The sequence below is a fragment of the Podarcis raffonei genome, chromosome 10 (genome assembly GCF_027172205.1).
Source record: "Podarcis raffonei isolate rPodRaf1 chromosome 10, rPodRaf1.pri, whole genome shotgun sequence".
Classification (NCBI taxonomy): Eukaryota; Metazoa; Chordata; class Lepidosauria; order Squamata; family Lacertidae; genus Podarcis; species Podarcis raffonei.
Window position 1 is genome coordinate 60,096,528 of NC_070611.1, and position 22,763 is coordinate 60,119,290.

Genomic DNA, 22,763 nt, shown 5'->3' on the forward strand with positions numbered 1-22,763 from the left:
GATCCTAGGCAAGGAATCCAGGTGACGACACTGATGTCATTCAGACAGCAGCTCTCAGTCTCATTGCTCTCTCGACAAACCTGGCAACCTTCTCTGTTGTCGAGCTGCTCTGGTCGGCTAGCAGTGAGAACAACTTGGCTTCACAAGAGCGGCCCGGGATGGCAGATAGTAGCGGCGTGATGGTCTCGTCCCTGAGATCTTTATACAGGGAGCAGGACAAGAGAACGTATGACACAGTCTCCACGTAACCAGCTCCACAGGGGCAGAGCCGGTTCTCGAATGAAATTTTTTGATATCTACCTTCAAGAACAGCTGATGGTAACATATTTAGTCTGGCCAGTGTAAAGGCCCGCCTAAGTTTTGGAATGGTTAAGGTAGACAAATAAGGTGCCCGAAAATCAAAGTGGGAGGGGGGCAGATAAGCGTACCAAGCACTAAATTTCTTAATATAGGCCAGATTATTCTGTTGCTCAATATCCTTCATGCGCTGGTCAATAACGGTTTTTGCCTTGGGTAGACCCATTTTCAGGAGATGCTGTGCTTGGAGGCCACATGTAAGTAGTTTTTGATGCACTACTTTGGACCACCGACTTCTATGAGCATCTCGTGCTACTAGAGGTAGTAGTCCTGATGGGTTTAAGTTTAAGCGAAGCCAATAGTTGAATGTTCTTAGCCAGGTCCGGGTTTCGACGGAGAGGAGGCCAGTCTCCAGCCGTAGAGCCGCATTTGGTACGCATGGTGGAACGGCTAGAATCTGTCTTAAAAATTTAGACTGGACCGTTTCAAGTGTGCGGCAATGATTTCCCATCCAGATTTGGGCCCCGTAGAGTAATTGCACCAAGGGTTTTGCTTGAAAGACCTCCAGAGCTGCTGGGATATGTCTGCCCCCCTTCGTAAAGTAAAAGCGAGACAGTATTTTGGCGCTTTGAGATGCTTTTTCCCTAGCATATTTATGATGGGCCTCCCAGGCCCCTGTTGACTGGAAAACTACTCCAAGGTATTTGAAAATTTTGACCTGTTCTATTGGCTGATTGTCCATCTCCCATCTGTGATATCTGTGTCTCCTAGCGAAGACCATGACTTTGGTTTTTTGGTGATTAACCACCAGTTGATCTCTCCTGCAGTAGGCCGAGAATTCTCTTAGTAGCTTTTTGAGGCCTACTTTAGTTCGTGATAAGAGAACCACGTCGTCTACATAGAGGAGCGCTGAAATTGATTTTTCGACCAATTTAGGGGCATGAAACTCCGGGGATGTTAGGTATTTGACCATATCATTTATATATAAGTTGAATAGGGCTGGGGCTAAAATACAGCCCTGCTTGACTCCTTTGGTGGCTGGTACAGGGCCAATTAGTTGCCCATTTACTGAGGTTCTTACATATAACTTGGAGTCTTTATATAGGCTTTTTATCAAGAATAGTAATCTTTTGTCAATGTTGGTAGCATTGAGTTTAGCCCAAAGTTTGACTCGTGAGATCGAGTCAAAGGCCGCCTTCAGGTCAATAAATGCTGCGTATAGAATCCCACGTGTTTTATTGACGTATTTGTCAATGAGGTGTGCTAATACGAAGCAATGGTCTATTGTTGTTCTGCCCTGTCTGAAGCCGGCTTGCTCCTCTGCCAGAACTGCCTCAGTTTCCATCCAGTCAATTAGTTTGATGTGGAGGTGTTTGGCATACAGTTTGCTGGGGATAGTAAGGAGGCTAATGGGTCTATAGCTCACTGGATCTGCCATAGGGCCCTTTTTATAGATTGGAATAATTACTGCCTCTGTCCAGCAACCAGGTATTATGCCTGTTGAATCGATGTATGTAAATATTGACGCCATTATAGGAGCCCACCAACTGATATTGTTCTTCATGAGCTCTGCTGGAATGTGGTCTATGCCTGGGGCTTTGTTGTTTTTCAGTTGGGCAATTAGTTTCCCCACCTCCTCTATGGAGACAGGAGGCCAATATGGTAAATTCTCGGGGTAGGCACTTGGATCATTGTGCTGAGCTTTGTCGTCATAGAAGAGGGTTTGAAAATATTTCGTTCACTCCTGGGGTTCTACAGTACATGTGGGACCAATCCGCTCCTGGCCCAGGAGGCCCATAATGGTACGCCAGAAGGAGGTTGAGTCTTTCTCATTCGAGGCCTTCACTAAATTACACCAGGCCAATCTCTCAGCGTATTGTATTTTAATATTCCGTTGGAAGCCACCCAGAGTGGCTGGAGAAACCCAGCCAGATGGGCGGGGTATAAATACTAAATTTTATTATTATTATTATTATTATTATTATTATTATTATTATTATTATTATATCTGGTTGGCCACTGTGAGAACAGGTTGCTGGACTAGATGGGCCACTGGCCTGATTCAGCAGGCTCTTCTCATTTTCTGAAGTTATTTCAAATCATATTGGCAATAAATCTCAGGCTATGCAGCTGCTTCTTTTTATGAAAGTAAATCCTCCCCCCCTTGTGCTATTTTCAATATACGAATCACCCCCTTAAAACTGCTATTTGACACATTAGGGAGAACTAGGGATGGAGGAGGAGTTCAATTTTCTTCACATTTTAATGACAAACTACACATCTCACATTTCTTGAACCAATATGCAAATCAAAATGCATATCGAAATTTCTCAGTTATCCTGTATTGTGTGATGCAGTTGTTCAGCTACAGAATAATTACAAAAATGCATATACTGGGGTAAAGTATGCACTAAGAGCATATATCAGTGAAAACACCATGCAAACATGCTTTATTTTAGTCAAAAGTGCAAAGAAAAATGTGTATGGTAGGAGAAATTTGCAAGGATGAATTTTCAAGAGATTTTCAAAAATCCCAAACTGATGTGGAGACATGGGGAACTGAAATGTGGAAAATGAGCCGCTGGGTTGCTGGGAGGAACTGATATTGACAGATTTGCCCGCCCCTAGTTAGAAATGTTTTCGATTGCAAAAGGACCCAGGTTCAGAAGGGGATAAATTGGAGATGGGAGCCGGGTCCTTATTCCACATCTGGTGAGTAATACTGTGGGTGACCAGCAAATCTGAAAGAAAAGAAATAGAGTCAACACTCAGGGGTGTGGAATATGCGCAAGCAACACACATTGATCTGTTGCCAGCCATTACTTCATGAGACCATTTCACACAGTGCATTGTAAGCTCCCCGAGTTTGCCACCAAATGCCCACTCTCCTGACTATCTGGGAGGCTGAAATTCAAAATGCACCCCACTCCAACAATGCATGGGGCTTTCGTACAAAATCTCCACAGTAATTCCTTCTATAATTTCACCTTATTCTCTATGAAGAGAAGAGATGGATCTTTTCTTCCTTTTGCTCTCGCAGTATGAATTATTGAGTAAACCACTTTTATGTATTTATATGCTTACTATTTAAATATGACTTACATTTCCATTTTCATGTAGCTCATGCTTTTGTGAAGGCCATCAATGGATTTCATATCCTCCTCAGACAGCTGGAAAGTAAATGCCTGTCAGGAGGAGAAAAAAAATAATGCTGAGGTGGTATTTAATCTTGTCTTTTTTTTGCACCTCAAAGCTGTGCACCTTTTTCCAGCCACAGAGAAACCAAAGCGAACTTTGCTACCACCTTCCAAAGTTGAATTCCTTCGTTCAGCAGCTTCAGTCCAGATGTCCTCCCACTGAGGGAATTTTATATGCATAGTAATGTAGGTTTGCAATAGAACAGGAGTGGGGAAACTGTGCCCCCCCCAGATGTGGATGGACTCCAACTCCCCATCAGTCTCAGCCATCATGTCCAATGGTCAGGGATGAGGGAGGTCATACTCCAGCGAATGTAGTTCACTACTTCTTCTTGCAGTTCATAGCTAAACTACTGAACTTGCTTCCATGCGAGACAGTGACAGCCACCAACTTGGATTGCTTTAAACATTAAACAAATTCATGGTGGATAAGAATACCAATGGAAGCTAGTCATGATGGTTGCACTCTGACTTCACGGTCTGAGGCAGTGATTCTTCTGAATACCCACTGCTGGAAACTCCTCCAACATCTTGAGTCCCCAAATCAAGATGTGCATCTTCCCTCCGACACGAGTCATGTGCCCTGTGAGATCACAGTGTCCAAATGACGTGCTTTTTCAGTATTGTATTTTTAATGGATTTATATATTGTTTTACCTGGGCATTTTCCTCAATTCGCTTTCTGGTGTAGGTCTTCATCAGGACCACCAGGCCACGCTGCAGTTGGTAGCGAATAGCCACAAGAGCTGGGGTTTTGTTGTACTTCTTGGCGATCGAAACCAACAGAGGATCTTCAAGCAGGGGAGGAACGTCTGTATTGCACCTGTTACAGAGCAACATGGGGTTGAAGGTGTGTTTCTGGTGTCAAGATGCAGAAATATACACGCACAAATATAGGATGGGGGACACTTGGCTTGACAGCAGTATATATGAAAAGGATCTAGGGGTCTTTGGAGACCACAAGCTTGACATGAGTCACAGTGTGATGTGGCAGAAAGAGAAGCAAACGCTATTCGAGGCTGCATCAGCAGAAGTATACTATCCCGATCAAGGGAAGTAATAGCAGCACTCTATTATGCATTGGTCAGATTTTACCAGGAATATTGTGTCCAGTTCTGGACTCCACAGTTTAAGAAGGATATTGACAAGCTGGAACATGTGCAGAGGAGGGCGAACAAAATGATAAAATATCTGGAACCTGAGCCACATGAGGAATGGTTGAAGGAGCTGAGAATGTTTAGCATGGAGAAGGATAGATGGACAGGTGATGTGGTAACCATCTTCAAATATCAGAAGGGCCGCCTCATGGAAGATGGTGCTCGCTAATTTTTTATTGCTTCAGAGGGTAGGATCTGTATCAATGGATTCAAATTACAAGAAAGGAGATTCTGACTAAAAATTAGGAAGAACATTCTGGCTGTAAGAGCTGTTCAACAATGGAATGTACTCCCTCAGATGGGTGGTGATGAGGGGTTGTATACAAATCTAAGTAAGTAAGTATTTTGTATTTAATGGTTGGTTGGTTCTTTGGTTGGTTGGTTGATGTGAATTAATATAATTTTTTAGTATCCCGTTCTCCACCATAAATTGCAGTCTGAGTGGGACTATACGTAAACAAAAGAGGGGTCTCAGCAGGCTTGAGGGAACCCCAAGCTTTGCATAAGTACAAAAATGTACTTGGGGGGGGGGGAACTAAGAAAGAAAAGCCCCAACAGGCCAATGGGGTTGGTGTCTGCTCAGTGTGTAAAGAATCCTGAGTACCTGTTGGAGAGAAAATATGGAGCATTAGGGCAGGAGGTGAAATGTAATGGAGTCTCCTCGAAGAAGGCATGGCTCACTGGACTGAAGCCAGAACTCAGTATTGCAAAGTTTTGTTGCTGGTCCCACTTGTGAAAAATAATCATTAGAGTGGCTTCCAACACAGATGAAAACAACAGAACTTAAAATTCTGAAACATAGGGAACAGGCTATGCAAAAAGAGAAATGCTATAATTATTGAAATGCAAGGCCGGGTGCAGAGCCCTTTCATCCCTGCCATTCTACTGCTTAAAGCACCATTAAACATAATATAAATGTGATTTAAAAACAGCACAAAATTTCAGAAGCAGAAATTATTAAATAGCCCCCGGCCTGCAACATTTAAAAACATAAATTTGGGAGAAGTCAAGCAGTATATGTATGTGTGTGTGTGTGTGTGTGTGTGTGTGTGTATATATATATATACACATATATATACACGCACACGCACACGCACACACACACACTTCAGCAATGGGAAGGTTTCTGAGAATGTCTAAAATGGGAGGGGAAGAGCTTTGTAGATCTCTCTGTGGAATGATTTCGCAAAATGTGGGGCCACTACATAAAAGGCCCTGATGCTGGTATCCACAATGAGGATCTTTATTAATTGTGGGACCCAGAATGCAGCCTAAAGAGCTGATGTAGATGCTGGGGAATAGTCGGCATTGGTGGTACCTGAGGTGGTCCTGAAACGTTTTGGCTTCATCTCTTACCATCTTGGGTCCCTTTGGGATCCCAGGACACTATATCCTTCCAGGATGATATTGTTTGATTTGCAGAAGGCCAGCAGCTTGCTTTGGTTCCGATAAGGATGGCATTCAACCTGCAGATTCAGAATCGCCCAACACAGCCCCAAAGTGAGAATTCAGATGAAACAAAATTACTGTGAAATAAAGGAAAGACAGAAAAGCAGAACCATGCTATTGTTTCTTGAAATATCCAACTGTTACCATTCTTAAAGTGTGTTGTGTTTTCTGATGCATCAGAATCTTTAGATAACCATTCTTGCATTTGTGGTTTCCATTGCCACACTCCTCATCTGTGAAATGTGTAATAGGTGGATATGAGGGACAGGGCTTATTGCCCTACAATCTCCTGTCGCTCCAGCCTTGTAGGAAATATCCTGGGCACACTGTCCTGCCTGCAGTGTCTCTATTTCTGTCCACTCAGCCTCTGAATTTTCTACGTTGAGCAGAAAGGTGTGATGGGGGATTTACCTGGTTTTCCATCAAGCGGAGCAGATGTTCTGGGACTCTGCTTTATCAGGGTCTCAATAAACTGAAATTTCCAATCAAATTGAGCAGTGGAGACATCAGAAAATAAAATTAGGGGTAGAAGGGCACAAGACTTTTCAAAGAGGGCAGTTTTATTCCACATTGGGCAGTTTTATTCCACACGTAAGGAAGTAATGGATCATTGCCTTGCCGTGGCGAAGGGGCTTGAATAACTCAGAGAAGCTATGAACTATGCCATGCAGGGCTCCCAAGATGAACAGGTCATAGTGGAGAGTTTTGACCAAACGTGATCCACCTGGAGGAGGAACCGGCAAGCCACTCCAGTATCCCTGCCAAGAAAACTCCAAAGACAACAGGCATATAAAAGCTATGATGCTGAAAGATGAGCCCCTCAGGTTGGAAGGCGTCCAACATGCTTCTGAGGAAGAGCGGAGGACAAGTACAAGTAGATTCAGAGCTGATGAAGCGGCTGGGCCAAAGCCGAAAGGTCGCTTAGTTGCGGATATGCCTGGAAGCGAAAGGAAAGTCCAATGCTGTAAAGAACAATATTGCATAGGAACCTGGAATGTAAGAACCATGAACCTGGGTAAGTTGGATGTGGTCAAAAATGAGATGGCAAGAATAAATATTGACATCCTGGGCATCAGTGAACTAAAATGGACGGGAATGGGCGAATTCAGTTCGGATGACCATCACATCTACTACTGTGGGCAAGAAACCCATAAAAGAAATGGAATGGCCCTCATAGTCAACAAAAGAGTGGCGAAAGCTGTACTGGGATGCAATCTCAAACATGATAGAATGATCTCGATACGAATCCAAGGCAGACTTTTTAACATCACAGTAATCCAAGTTTATGCACCAACTACTGGTGCTGAAGAAACTGAAATTGACCAATTCTATGAAGACTTACAACACCTTATAGAAGTGACACCAAAGAAGGATGTTCTTCTCATTATAGGGGATTGGAATGCTAAAGTAGGGAATCAAGAGATAAAAGGAACAACTGGCAAGTTTGGCCTTGGAGATCAAAATGAAGCAGGGCAAAGGCTAATAGAGTTCTGTCAAGAGAACAAGCTGGTCATCACAAACACGCTTTTTGAACAACACAAAAGACGACTCTACACATGAATATCACCAGATGGGCAGCATCGAAATCAGATTGATTATATTCTTTGCAGCCAAAGATGAGAAGCTCTATACAGTCAGCAAAAACAAGTCCTGGAGCTGACTGTGGCTCAGATCATCAGCTTCTTATAGCAAAATTCAAGCTTAAACTGAAGAAAGTAGGAAAAACCACTGGGCCGGTAAGATACAATCTAAATCAAATCCCGTACGAATACACAGTGGAAGTGAGGAACAGGTTTAAGGATTTAGATTTGGTGGACAGAGTGCCTGAAGAACTATGGATGGAGGCTCGCAACATTATACAGGAGGCAGCAATGAAAACCATCCCAATGAAAAGGAAATGCAAGAAAACAAAAGTGGCTGTCCGACGAGGCCTTACAAATACCCGGGGAGAGAAGGCAAGCAAAATGCGAGGGAGATAGTAAAAGATACAGGAAATTGAATGCAGATTTCCAAAAAATAGCAAGGAGAGACAAGAAGGCCTTCTTAAACAAGCAATGCAAAGAAATAGAGAAAAACAACAGAATGGGAAGAACCAGAGATCTGTTCAAGAAAACTGGAGATATGAAAGGAACATTTTGTGCAAAGATTACCACAATAAAGGACAAAAGTGGTAAGGACCTAACAGAAGCAGAAGACATCAAGAAGAGGTGGCAAGAATACACAGAGGAATTATACCAGAAAGATATGGATGGCCCGTACACCCCAGGTAGTGTGATTGCTGACCTTGAGCCAGACATCCTGGAGAGTGAAGTCAAATGGGCCTTAGAAAGCACTGCAAATAACAAGGCCAGTGGAAGTGATGGTATTCCAAGCGAACTATTTAAAATTTTAAAAGATGATACTGTTAAGGTGCTACACTCAATATGCCAGCAAGTTTGGAAAACTCAGCAGTGGCCAGAGGACTGGAGAAGATCAGTCTACATCCCAATTCCAAAGAAGGGCAGTGCCAAAGAATGCTCCAACTACCGGGGACTTCCGGGTTAGCGCCATCGGTAATGGCGGAATCCCTCTGACTCGGAGGGACCCGCTCTGTAGAAATCGGGTCTGAACCGCCACGGCGAGGCGGAGACCCTTCAAAAATCACAGACGGGTGAAGCCTGTGAGTGTGGGACTCGGCGGGCACCCTTAGCGCCCCCCCAATTCATAAGGAAACCCGCTTGCGGGCTCCGGAGCGAAGTGGGCGAGTGGCGCGGTGCTGTGAGTCAACTGCTACTTCTACGGAGTGAAGCCGCACAGCTGTTACCGGAGAGCACTGACTTTTTCCTGGGACAATTTGACTTCAAAAGCAACTACCCGTGAGTAGGATAAATTGGAAGAAGGGAAGAAAAAAAAGATTTAAATTGGCACCGAAGCGGGGAGGCATAAACAGGAAGTCCGCCTTCCGCTTTTGTATATAGGCTAAAGCAAAGAGGCTGTAAGCTAAAGCCTTGGAAAGCTGATTAAAGGACTAAAATTCTAACATCAAAAACAAGTGAATCCCCCCTTGATTGCAGGAGAAGAGGGGGGAGAGGTTTGGACTATATGTACCTGCAAGAGAGAGGGAAGAAAAATTAAAATCTACCGTTCAAAACCTGGGAACGGGCTGCCAATGGACAATAAGACTGCCGTACTGTGAAATGCGCACTGCTTGTGAATAGAGCAACTTCTGACAGCTAGCTCTGCAAGAGAGATACATTGTTTTTGGCTGTCCTCTCCTGATCTTGAAAGAAGGGAAAGTAACTGAAAAGTAACTGAAAATTGAAACTGACTTTCTTCTTTTTTTTCTGTCTGAGTTGGGGGTTTAAAAGGTTATTTTGTAATACAATAAGTACAGACTGCAATTGTGTCCCCCTAGAGGAAACTTCTGAAATTGTTACAACAATTGGGCCAGGGAAATTTCCACTTCAAAATAAACTGTGTGGCCGTGGGATTGACCTTGGACTTTCTGCTGAAGTGTTATGGCAGATGGGAAAGAAAAAGTAGATTTGTCGCTCCAAGACAAAACAATGAGGTCTGGGAAATCTTGGCAGTGAAGAGCATCAGCATCTGGCCCTTCTGCCTCATCTGCGGCTGTACCTACACAATCTAAGTCAAGAGGTATGTCATCAGAAAAAGCTTTAGCACTTGCACTAGGTAAGATAAATGAATCATTGGAGAAGCTAAGTAAAAAAGTGGACACTGCATCGACTAAAATTGATCAAAATACAATAAGTATTAACAATTTGGGACAAAAGGTGAATACTAATACAGAAACTATTGAGAAATTGTTACAGGAATCTACTTTGATTCGACAGACTGCAGAGGAAGCTAAGGAAAAAGCAGCTGCCGTGGAGGTGAAGATAACACAACTGGAAACAAAGAGTGTTCCAGACCTACAGAGGCAACTTGAGGATCACAGGTCGACGCTTTCTATGATTGAACTTAAGGAGAAACATAGAATCATAGAATCATAGAGTTGGAAGAGACCACAAGGGCCATCGAGTCCAACCCCCTGCCAAGCAGGAAACACCATCAGAGCACTCCTGACATATGGTTGTCAAGCCTCTGCTTAAAGACCTCCAAAGAAGGAGACTCCACCACACTCCTTGGCAGCAAATTCCACTGTCGAACAGCTCTTACTGTCAGGAAGTTCTTCCTAATGTTTAGGTGGAATCTTCTTTCTTGTAGTTTGGATCCATTGCTCTGTGTCCGCTTCTCTGGAGCAGCAGAAAACAACCTTTCTCCCTCCTCTATGTGACATCCTTTTATATATTTGAACATGGCTATCATATCACCCCTTAACCTCCTCTTCTCCAGGCTAAACATGCTCAGCTCCCTTAGCCGTTCCTCATAGGGCATCGTTTCCAGGCCTTTGACCATTTTGGTTGCCCTCCTCTGGACACGTTCCAGTTTGTCAGTGTCCTTCTTGAACTGTGGTGCCCAGAACTGGACACAGTACTCCAGGTGAGGTCTGACCAGAGCAGAATACAGTGGCACTATTACTTCCCTTGATCTAGATGCTATACTCCTATTGATGCAGCCCAGAATTGCATTGGCTTTTTCAGCTGCCGCGTCACACTGTTGGCTCATGTCAAGTTTGTGGTCAACCAAGACTCCTAGATCCTTTTCACATGTACTGCTCTCAAGCCAGGTGTCACCCATCTTGTATTTGTGCCTCTCATTTTTTTTGCCCAAGTGCAATACTTTACATTTCTCCCTGTAAAAATGCATCTTGTTTGTTTTGGCCCAGTTCTCTAATCTGTCAAGGTCGTTTTGAAGTGTGATCCTGTCCTCTGGGGTGTTAGCCACCCCTCCCAGTTTGGTGTCACCTGCAAATTTGATCAGGATGCCCTTGAGTCCATCATCCAAGTCGTTGATAAAGATGTTGAATAAGACCGGGCCCAAGACAGAACCCTGTGGCACCCCACTAGTCACTCTTCTCCAGGATGATGAGGAACCATTGATGAGCACCCTTTGGGTTCGGTCAGTCAGCCAGTTACAAATCCACTGAGTGGTAGCATAGTCAAGACCGCATTTTACCAGCTTCTTTACAAGAATATCATGGGGCACCTTGTCAAATGCCTTGCTGAAATCAAGGTAGGCTACATCCACTGCGTTCCCTTCATCTACCAGGCTTGTAATTCTGTCAAAAAACGAGATCAGGTTAGTCTGACGACTTATTTTTCAGAAATCCATGCTGACTATTGGTGATCACAGCATTCCTTTCTAGGTGCAATCGAACTTGAGGATCAGAGCCGTGCCTGAATTAGAGAAGGACAGCTTGATAGACTTTCTCACGCAGGAATTTGCAGATTTTTGGGATTTGGACTTGGAGCAAGAAGAATTTAAGATCGTGAGTGCTTTCAGACTTGGAAGAGGGGGGGAAGAAGAACAGGGTGAGAGACTGTTTGATTACCCTCCGAACTAAAGAGGAGAGAGACAAAATTCTGGGTTTGCACTTTCAGAAGACTTTGGAAATACAGCAGTCAAGAGTGGAAATATTCAAAGACATTCCAAAATATCTTTTGGACCTTAGGTCCAATTATGGAGATTTGGTTTTCCTGCTGAGAAGGAATAGAATTATCTTCAGGTGGGAATTTCCCCAAGGCCTATCCTTTAGCTTTAAAGGAAGAAAGAAAAAAATAAGATCAGTAGAGGATAAAGAAAAATTTCTGAAAGACTACGGTGAAGACCTGCAGAAAGAATCCGGAGAAGAGCCAGGAGTATTGGACAGAAAATCATCAGACAGAGGACCAGAACAAAAAGCACTGGACAGAGGATCACCAAAAAGAGGAATATTAGACATAGCAAGATTACCCTTCGGATTGGACTGTCCAGAGAAAGTGACATTAATACCACCGACAGAACAAGAGCAAACACTTGGCGCAGTTGGAGGAAAATCAGAGTAACTACACCATGGAACTGCAACTACTAAGCTGGAATGTTAATGGACTCAACTCCCCTCAAAAAAGGCGAAGAGTCATTTATTAAAAAAGGAACAATTGGACTTGATCTGCCTACAGGAAACACATGTGATAAGGCTCCATAGGAAAGTATTGAGTAATAAAAGATTGGGTCAAGAATTTATTTCATCAGACAAAGTTAAAAAAAGAGGAGTAGTAATTTATGCAAAGGAGAGCCTATCACCGAAATTTATATTTAAAGACGAACAAGGAAGATTTGTGGCAATTGAAATTCAATTACAAGGAGAAAAATTCTTGATAGTAGGCGTTTATGCACCAAATGAGGGAAAATCAGAATTCTTTAAGAAGTTGCATGAGACTCTGATGGACTATATGGATTACAATATGATTTTGTTGGGAGACATGAATGGAGTGGTGTCTACAAATATGGACAAGGCACAGAGACAGGTAGTCACTAAGGATGGCAGACTACCGAAAATCTTTTTTGACATGACTGACAATATGGATTTAGTTGACAGTTGGAGAATAAAGAACCCCTTGGGCAGAGAGGGAACTTTCTTCTCTGAAGCCAAAATGACATGGACAAGAATTGACCAAATTTGGGTAACTAGAGGGCTGGCTCCAAAGATAAGAAAAGTGGAAATCTGCCCTAAAACTTGCTCCGACCATAATGCGGTGAAGATGGAGATGAAACTAACACCAATTGGCTCCTTTAGATGGAGGATGAATGACACCTTGTTTAGGAACGAAGAAGTGACTAAGAAGGCCCAAAAATCCTTGAGAGATTATTTTGAGATAAATATGAACACTACTGTTGAAAAAAGAGTAATTTGGGACGCAAGCAAAGCGGTTATGAGAGGATTTCTGATACAACAGAATGCAATAAAGAAGAGAGCTCAAAATGAGAAAAAAGACAAAATTTTGGAGAAAATAAAGGAAGGTGAGAAGAAATTGAGAGCGAAACCAAAGTCGCAGGTGATCTTGAGAGAAATAAAGTTACATCAAGTACAATATATGAAAATGATGAACCAGGAAATAGAATGGAAAATTAAACAGATGAGACAAAAGACATTCGAATCGGCTAATAAATGTGGGAAATTGTTGGCTTGGCAAATGAAAAAAAGACAAAAACTTAATACTATTACAAACTTGGAAGTGGAAGGAAAGAATATACAGAATCCAGTGGAGATTAGAAAGTGCTTCCAGAGGTATTTTAAACAACTATATATACAAGGGACACAGAAAGAAATTGACATTGATCGATTTTTGAAAACAAATGGACTACAAAAAATCTCTCAAGAAAACAAGTTAATGCTGAATTACAAAATAACTGAGCAGGAGGTAGAAGGTGCCATTCAGAACATGCAATTGGGCAAATCTCCAGGGCCGGATGGTTTAACTTCAAGATATTATAGATCCTTGAAAGAATGGATAATACAACCATTAAAGGAAGTTTGTAATGAAATTTTGGAAGGGAAAAAAGCACCAGAGTTGTGGAAGGAAGCGTATATTACACTTATACCGAAAACAGAGTCTGAGAAGACACAGCTTAAGAATTACCGCCCCATATCTCTGCTCAATGTGGATTATAAAATTTTTGCAGATATTTTAGCCAAAAGATTAAAAAAGGTATTAGCAGAAGAGATACATAAAGACCAAGCAGGCTTTCTCCCGGGCAGACACTTGTCTGATAATACGAGAAATATAATTAACATTTTAGAAAAATTACAAGTGAATATTAATACCAAAGCAGTTTTGATATTTGTGGACGCGGAGAAAGCTTTTGACAATATTTCTTGGAGTTTTATGAAGAAGAACCTACAGGGGATGGGGGTTGGTCAAGGTTTTGGAAATGGTATAGGTGCAATATATTCAGAACAAAAGGCTAAACTAATTGTCAATAATGTAGTGACGGAGGAATTTAAGATAGAGAAAGGAACACGACAAGGTTGCCCAATTTCCCCATTGCTTTTTATATCGGTCCTGGAGGTTCTCTTAAATATGATTAGAAGGGACCAATTGGTTAAAGGTATACAAGTTGGAGCTAAACAGTACAAATTGAAAGCATTTGCCGATGATCTAGTATTGACATTACAGGAGCCAGAATCTAGTACTAAAAGAGTATTGGAACTGATTCAAGAATTTGGTCAGGTTGCGGGATTCAAGTTGAACAAGTTAAAAACTAAGGTTTTAGAGAAAAATCTAACAGAGGTTGAGAGAGAGAGGTTCAGAAGGAGACAGGATTAACATTGGTGAGTGAAGAGTGAAATACCTGGGGGTTAATATGACTGCTAAGAATGTGACTTTATTTAAAGATAATTATGAAAAATGTTGGATGGAAGTGAAAAAGGATTTAGAAATATGGTCAAATTTGAAGCTTTCATTGCTAGGCCGTATTGCTGTGATAAAAATGAATATATTGCCAAGAATGTTGTTTCTGTTTCAAACACTGCAAATTTTGGATAAAATGGACTGTTTCAAGAAGTGGCAGAGAGATATTTCTAGATTTGTCTGGCAGGGCAAGAAGCCCAGAATAAAATTTAAAATATTAACTGATGCAAAAGAAAGAGGTGGATTTGCCCTGCCAGACCTTAAACTTTACTATGAATCAGCTGCATTTTGCTGGCTGAAAGAATGGCTGCTTCTTGAAAACACAGACATTTTGGATTTAGAAGGTTTCAACAATGTATTTGGGTGGCATGCATATCTGTGGTATGATAAGGTCAAAGCACACAAAGCATTTAAAAACCATATTGTCAGGAAAGCATTGTTTAACGTCTGGACAAGATATAAGGACCTACTTGAAAATAAAACCCCAAGGTGGTTGTCACCAATGGAAGCGAAGGCTCAGAGAAAGCTCAATATGGAGGCCAAATGGCCGAAATATTGGGAAATTCTGGAACAAGAGGGAGATAAACTGAAATTGCAGAGCTTTGAAAAACTAAAAAACAAAGTGCGAGATTGGCTTCATTATTATCAAATAATGGAGGCATACAATTTGGACAAGAAAATTGGCTTTCAGGTGGAAAAATCAAAATTGGAAACAGAACTGTTAGATTCCAAAACTAAGAATTTGTCAAGAATGTATAACTTGCTGTTGAAATGGAATACTCAGGATGAAACGGTGAAATCTGCTATGATTAAATGGGCACAAGATGTTGGACACAACATCATGATGGCTGACTGGGAACAGTTATGGACCACAGGTATGAAGTCTACGGCATGTAATGCCTTCAGAGAGAATATTATGAAAATGATATACAGGTGGTACATGACACCAGTCAAGCTTGTGAAAATTTACCATTTGCCCGATAATAAATGTTGGAAATGTAAAGAGACTGAAGGTACATTCTTTCACCTTAGTGGACGTGCCCAAGGATTAAGGCTTTCTGGGAGATGATCTATAATGAAATGAAAAAGGTATTTAAATATACCTTTCTGAAGAAACCAGAGGCCTTTCTCCTGGGCATGGTCGGCCAATTGGTGCCAAAGAAGGATAGAACTTTCTTTATGTATGCTACAACAGCAGCAAGAATACTTATTGCAAAGCATTGGAAGACACAAGATCTACTCACCCTGGAAGAATGGCAGATGAAGGTGATGTATTATATGGAACTGGCGGAAATGACTGGCAGAATCCGAGACCAGGGAGAAGAGTCGGTGGAAGAAGATTGGAAGAAATTTAAAGACTATTTACGGAAATATTACAAAATTAATGAATGTTAGAATGATGTCGGAATGAATTCATGTGGTTTTAGCAGTAATGTTATAAAGGAGTATGTAAAAATGGGTTGTTAATAGGTGAGAATGTAAAGTTACAATATATTAAGATAAATGATTAAGATAAAAACAAAGATGGAAAGGATTTGCTGAATTAACTAACTGAACTGGAATACAAAAAAGGGAGGTGTGAAGAGGTCAAGGAAACAAGCAAATGAAAGATGTGATGTGGAAAAACTGATTTGTTTTTATTTGTTTTAATTTTTCAGTATTTTGTATTTTTTGTTTTATTACTTTTTCTTATTTCTGTAATTTTTCGAAATTTTAATAAATATTATTTTTTTAAAAAAAGAATGCTCCAACTACCGCACAACTGCACTCATTTCACATGCTAGCAAGGTTACGCTTAAAATTCTACAAGGAAGGCTCAAGCAGTATGTGGACCGAGAGCTCCCAGAAGTGCAAGCTGGATTTAGAAGAGGCACAGGAATCAGAGACCAAATTGCAAACATGCGATGGATTATGGAGAAAGCTAGAGAGTTCCAGAAAGACATCTACTTCTGCTTCATTGACTATGCAAAAGCCTTTGACTGTGTCAACCACAGCAAACTATGGCAAGTTCTTAAAGAAATGGGAGTGCCTGATCACCTCATCTGTCTCCTGAGAAATCTCTATGTGGGACAAGAAGCTACAGTTAGAACTGGATATGGAAGAACTGATTGGTTCAAAATTGGGAAAGGAGTACGGCAAGGCTGTATATTGTCTCCCTGCTTATTTAACTTATACGCAGAATTCATCATGCGAAAGGCTGGGCTGGATGAATCCCTAGCCAGAATTAAGATTGCCAGAAGAAATATCAACAACCTCAGATATGCAGATGACACAACCTTGATGGCAGAAAGTGAGGAGTAATTAAAGAACCTTTTATTGATGGTGAAAGAGGAAAGCGCAAAATATGGCCTGAAGCTCAACATCAAAAAAACGAAGATCATGGCCACTGGTCCCATCACCTCCTGGCAAATAGAAGGGGAAGAAATGTGAGAGATTTTACTTTCTTGGGCTCCATGATCACTGCAGATGGTGACAGCAGCCACGAAATTAAAAGACGCCTGCTTCTTGGGAGAAAAGCAATGACAAACCTAGACAGCATCTTAAAAAGTAGAGACATCACCTTGCCAACAAAGGTCCGTATAGTCAAAGCTATGGTTTTCCCAGTAGTGATGTATGGAAGTGAAAGCTGGAATATAAAGAAGGCTGATCGCTGAAGATTTTATGCTTTTGAATTATGGTGCTGGAGGAGACTCTTGAGAGTCCCATGGACTGCAAGAAGATCAAACCTCTCCATTCTTAAGGAAATCAGCCCTGAGTGCTCACTGGAAGGACAGATCGTGAAGCTGAGGCTCCAATACTTTGGCCACCTCATGAGAAGAGAAGACTCCCTGGAAAAGACCCTGATGTTGGGAAAGATGGAGGGCACAAGGAGAAGGGGATGACAGAGGACGAGATGGTTGGATAGTGTTCTCGAAGCTACCAACATGAGTTTAACCAAACTGCAGGAGGCAGTGGAAGGCAGAAGTGCCTGGCGTGCTTTGGTCCATGGGGTCACGAAGAGTCAGACACGACTAAACGACTAAACAACAACAAGGAAGTAATGGTATAGTTTTCAATAATCCTCTCTGTGTAAATGCATTTTGTATGTGAAAAGTGTCACCCCTGTGGCTCAGCAATGGCGGAAAGAATGGGGGTAAGACATGAGAACTAATTGTCTGGTGGGGACTGTATTCCCACCCCCTTGCCCACTCTACTGCCATATATGAATTGGATAGTGCATCAAGGCTGGGCAGAGGGTACAAAAAAGCCATGATTCAAGTGGGACTCTCTGTACCATTAGTAATTCCAGGAATTTAGGGGAGTCCACCCCACAACTCATAACCATATCTTCTTGTGACTGGATCTGCAACCTTGTAGCCTTAAGCAAGCTTTTTCAGGGACTGGCTGTGTTTGTCAAATCAAAGGTCCTCTCACAAAAAAGCTGAAATAAATAAGCATTCAACAAGACCGTTCCTCTTCCCCCAGGGACAGAGTTGTGGGAGGGCATCCAGGACCTTATTGTGACCCGGCAGTGGGCGGAAGGATGCTGCCCGCAACATTGGGACTCCCAGCCACGCCCCTGGTTGACCAATCGGGTAGCCAGGGGCGTGGCTGCTTGCCATTTAAACCTCGGCGCAGTTGGGGGGCGGCCTCCACTTGCCTCCTCATTGGATCTCCCAGCTCACCCGCCCTCTTTTTATGCGTTGCGTGACTTCTGCCTTGCTGCCTTATTTTTGGGGCCAGGTAGTAATTTTTCCTCCATTCTGAAGGAAATCAGCCCTGAGTGCTCACTGGAAGGACAGATCGTGAAGCTGAGGCTCCAATACTTTGGCCACCTCATGAGAAGAGAAGACTCCCTGGAAAAGACCCTGATGTTGGGAAAGATGGAGGGCACAAGGAGAAGGGGACGACAGAGGACGAGATGGTTGGACTTTGTTCTTGAAGCTACCAGCATGAGTTTGACCAAACTGCGGGAGGCAGTGGAAGACAGGAGTGCCTGGCGTGCTCTGGTCCACGGGGTCACGAAGTGTCGGACATGACTAAACAACTAAACAACAACAACAAAAGGAATTTTTCCACTTGGCAAATTGGCACCAGCCATTTGGTTTTCCCCTGCCTTGTAGCCACCGTCACAACTTAGGCATTGGTTAAGCCTTGTTCATGGTGAGGTGAGGTTGCTGCCCCTCCTCATTAAAGTTACCCTGTTAAAGGGATCTGGGTGTGTGGATCCTCTCCAAAGCCTGGGCGTGGGCTAGGGCAATGCCATGACCCCATCAGGGACCATGGGGGTGCTCTTAATTGATGTACATTATAGGGCTCCGCCTAACAGTGGTTTACTGTTAAGAGGCTTCCTGCGGATATGCAGGAGTCAGGATATGGGCTGGTTTTACTCAGTGCCTAAGCAAAACCGCTCAAATCTGTAACCAATCAAGTTGTAGCCTAATTTATACCATTAACCCAAAATATTTGTGTCCGTGGGTTTATTATCTAAGGGAACTGCGGGGCCGGGGGCCTCGCCACGCAACACTTGAAACAAACCCTTACAGAGGTCAATCACGCTTTACCTGGTTTATCACTGGCTTGTATTTCAATCCTGGCTTGTTCAGGATCAATTCTAGCTGCTTACGGGTGAAGTTGGACACTCCGATGGACCTCACCAAGCCGGCATCTTTGCACGCCTCCATTGCCTGGCAAAGAAAGCACAACATGTTTGCTGAGTGGTGTTTGTTGAATAGCTGGGACCACACTTTTTTCCAGATTAAGACTGGAGTCTTATAGTTCACCAGCTCTCATAGGAGCCATTGTGTGAGTCATTGTTCTGGACATGCCTCCTCTGGTGGAAGGCTACTGTGCTCTGTATCCGAATGACTCAAGGGCTGGATTTGCTAATCCTAGGCACCGACCTCCCATGTCTGACGAAGATCTACGTTGTCAAAAATTGGTTTTTTGTCTTCTCCCACAGGAAAGATATCTGGTCCAGGCTGGAAAAGAAGGAGGCGGAGGGAATAAGTGCAGGTCTGGCCTAGAAGTTCTCTTATCTCTGTAATATTATCTAATACTAATGGACAGTGATAAAAAAGGGAGTTCACCCTGCAGGGGCTGATATCACAGTGCAGGGATCTGTGGGAAACTCAAATCACAAGCACAGGTCTCTCTCCCCATCTCTCCAACCCATTTTCTTTCTTCCCTTGCTCCCTCGCCAAGTCCTGCTCTACAAACAATTTCTTTCTTATGATGCCTATGTGGTTAATGTAATCATGATATGCAAAGGTTTTCTTTAACTGGCATGGTTTCCCCCCCAAAATCTGGGAGCGATCATTCTTTGATTGAGATATAGTAAAGCAGAGAACTGTCAGCATCTCTAGGAAATGACAATTCCCAATGTTCCTTCAGGCAATCAAATATTTTTAGTAGGATCTCCCCCAACCCCCAGTTCAAATATTGTTCTCAATACTTTCATTATGACATCAATAATTATTTACCTTCAGAGAATATGGATTGTGAATTATGAACAGATCCATGTAGTCAAACTGGAGTTTCTTCAGCGATTCTTCTAAGCATTTCCTAACCAGCTCAGGGCGGTGGAAGGTACTCCAAAGCTGTCAAAAATATAGAGTTTATGGGCCTTGGGACAATTTAGCTGTGGCAGATGGCTATTCTGGTGTGCACAGTGTTATGGGCAAACTCAAATATTCTTCTGAAGAATATTCTGAATTGCTGTGGTGAAGTAGGTGAAGTAATTTAAAAAATAATTATCGCTAATAAATAATCTTTTACTATTTATTTATTAAATTTCTATATTGCCCTTCATCAAAAGATCTCAGGGTGGTTCACAAGATAAAAGCACAAATAAATAGTCAAAACAGAAGCAACAAAATTGTAATCCCTCCTCCCACAAACAGGTTTAAAAAGGGTGTAGAATATGAATCAGCCCAAGGCCTGGTTGAAGAGGAACATTTTCTCCTGACGCTTAGAGGTGTATAATGAACCTCCTTGCAGAGAGCATTCCCCAAATGGGGAGCCGTGCAGAAAAGGCCCCGTTCTCGTGTTGCCGCCCTCCGAGCCTCACATGGAGGAAGCATACAAAGCAGAGCCTCAGAGGATGAATGAAGAATCTGGGAAGGTTTATATAGGGAGAGGCATTTTGCTCTGATTTTGTTAAATAATGTCTGTGAAACTGCATCATGATGAAGGCACTATATCTTACTCATTTTTTTAATTTTTTTTTGCCAAACTCACTCACTTTTCCGGTGTAGAAAATGTCTTCCCTTTTTACTGTTCCATCTGAAATCTTCGCACGAACAGCCCGCCCAACTTGCTCCTCAGACTGGTATACATATGCGCCATCAATATGACAGAAGCCGAATTCTATTGCTGTCTTTGTAGCCTCCTCACACTTGCCGGTTGAAAAGGGGAAAAATTGAGTCAATGTCTCTGCTTCAGTGGAGAAATTAATATAAAAGAGTACCTGTAAGTAACCTTGAGTGTTGGTGGACATTGTCAAACTAGATTGAGTCCCACGGACTCAGCTAGGCTGCGTCTAGACACATCAAATAAAAAGAAAGAAAAAGCATATTAAAAAGTGATTTATATGCATTGTATTATGCGAAATAACATTGTGCCACCGAATGGCAAGCAGGATTGAAAATGAGCAATCAATTAACTGGTCACTTATTTTGGTTCAAACAGTGGAACTCTGTTGAGACATAGTTTGTAGAACGCTCTTTTTAAAAAACTGGTTTAAATGTTTGTGAAATAGGAGAGATATCCAAGAAGGGTTTGAGAAAGTCTCTTCGTCAGCATGTATCTCTTTCTATAAAATAGATTCTACCCTTGCTTTATATGTATGTGAGTGGAGAGACATAGGAATTGGAAAAATGGAAAAAGGAAAATTCCTTCAAAAACCGAGTGGTAGCTTTTATTTGGTAAATTCATGATGTTCCTGGAAATTATGGTAATTTAACAAGAATCGACACCAATCCCTTCATTTGCATTGCTGGTGATATGGAATGAAAGAAATGAAGATGGTTTGGATAAAGAATTGATTCTATATTTATTGTTAGTGTCCAGAATAGTTAGCTAATGCCTGGGGAGTTTGGATAATATTGTTACTCCCAACAAAACTAATAGTAGGCACTTACAGTTCTATAGAAATATTTTTCTAAAAAATATAGAAATATTTTTTTAAAAATATCACTAGAAATATTGCACTGGGGACTTTGAACCCTGCAGCAATTCACACTGGAAACTGTTTCTCAGCTACAAACCATTGATTATTGCAGGCATCACCAAACGTTTTCAGCAGGGGGCCGGTCCACTGTCCCTCAGACCTTATGGGGGGCCGGACTATATTTTGTAGGGGAAAAAAATCAACGAATTCCTATGCCCCACAAATAACCTAGAGGTGCATTTTAAATAAAAGCACACATTCTACTCATGTAAAAACACCAGGCAGGCCCCACAAATAACCCAGAGTTGCATTTTAAATAAAAGGGCACATTCTACTGATTCCCGGACTGTCCACGGGCTGGATCTAGAAGGCAATTGGGCTGGATCCGGTCCCCGGGCCTTAGTTTGCCTACCCATGGATTAGTGCGTGGAATTTAATCTTCAGTTTTACCTTCAGACAGGTTATCTATATGTCAGGTGATTTGAGTCTAACAGCTACAGTTGTACCTTGTTCCCGAACAAATTGAGAGTCAAAGCAGCGCTTTATGTTGTATTCTTGGCTGCTGTGACCCAAGAAGTTCTCATGCACAATTGGCTTCTCAGATCAGGGGAGGTACCTAGTGCTGTGCTTTGCAATGTATGAAGCACCCTGCAGCTGGCAGGCATTTGGTTCCTCAAAAACAAGTTACTACAATCGTGAGAGTTAAATGTTTTACTTACAGCTTCTTGGGGATAGGTTCCAAATCCCAGTATGGGGATTTTGTTCCCATCATTCATTGTAATTCCACGGTCTTTGCTAAGTGCCATTTCCTGCTTCTGTGCTTGTTCAGTTCTGCAGGCTGAAACTGATCAACACTCTAGTCTAGTGGCAAAAGAGTGAGAAAAATGAAGTTGGTGTTTCCAATGAAATGCCTTCTGTTGACATGATAGGAGCGGAGTGCTTAAATAACCCGAAGAAATGAGAGAGAAGGGCAGTGAACCTAAGGCCAACTTTTAATCAGTAACTTTCAGTAGATTGTCCTTAGGTACACCAGCAGCTTTCATTGTTGACTTAGCAGCATTGCATTCTCAGGATAAATAACCTATGTCCAACTTTTAAACAGTAATTTTCAGCAGAATGTCCCTTGCTACATCAGCAGTTTTCATTGTTGAGTTAGCAGCAGTGCTTTCACAGGATAAAAAAATACCTGTCTTCTTCTTCATCATCTTCTTCTTCTTTGCGTTCCAATTAAGTAATGCAGA

General features: G+C 42.2%; 2 protein-coding genes across 4 annotated transcripts in view; both read right to left on the reverse strand.

The window, feature by feature from the left end:
• The window catches only part of LOC128421905 (aldo-keto reductase family 1 member C3-like), a 33,519-nt gene extending 11,055 nt beyond the window's left edge, over nt 1–22,464 (reverse strand). The window contains exon 1 of the mRNA XM_053405230.1: nt 22,360–22,464. The gene's annotated coding sequence lies outside the window, so the exon portion shown is untranslated. The remainder of the gene's footprint in view (nt 1–22,359) is intronic.
• Nucleotides 2,936–22,763, reverse strand: part of LOC128421909 (aldo-keto reductase family 1 member C3-like) — a 38,853-nt gene continuing 19,025 nt past the window's right edge. The window contains exons 1-9 of one of the 3 annotated variants that reach the window (XM_053405237.1): nt 22,242–22,360; nt 20,596–20,748; nt 19,835–19,951; nt 19,256–19,333; nt 18,917–19,039; nt 6,007–6,116; nt 4,151–4,316; nt 3,400–3,482; nt 2,936–3,038 (exon numbers count right to left, since the gene is read on the reverse strand). In XM_053405237.1, coding sequence (XP_053261212.1) covers nt 2,996–3,038; nt 3,400–3,482; nt 4,151–4,316; nt 6,007–6,116; nt 18,917–19,039; nt 19,256–19,333; nt 19,835–19,951; nt 20,596–20,748; nt 22,242–22,328 — 960 coding nt within the window. In that variant the 5' untranslated portion in view covers nt 22,329–22,360 and the 3' untranslated portion in view covers nt 2,936–2,995. Of the gene's footprint in view, nt 3,039–3,399; nt 3,483–4,150; nt 4,317–6,006; nt 6,117–18,916; nt 19,040–19,255; nt 19,334–19,834; nt 19,952–20,595; nt 20,749–22,241; nt 22,361–22,763 lie in introns of those variants that run through there. The other 2 variants (XM_053405239.1, XM_053405235.1) reach the window with 2 other exon arrangements.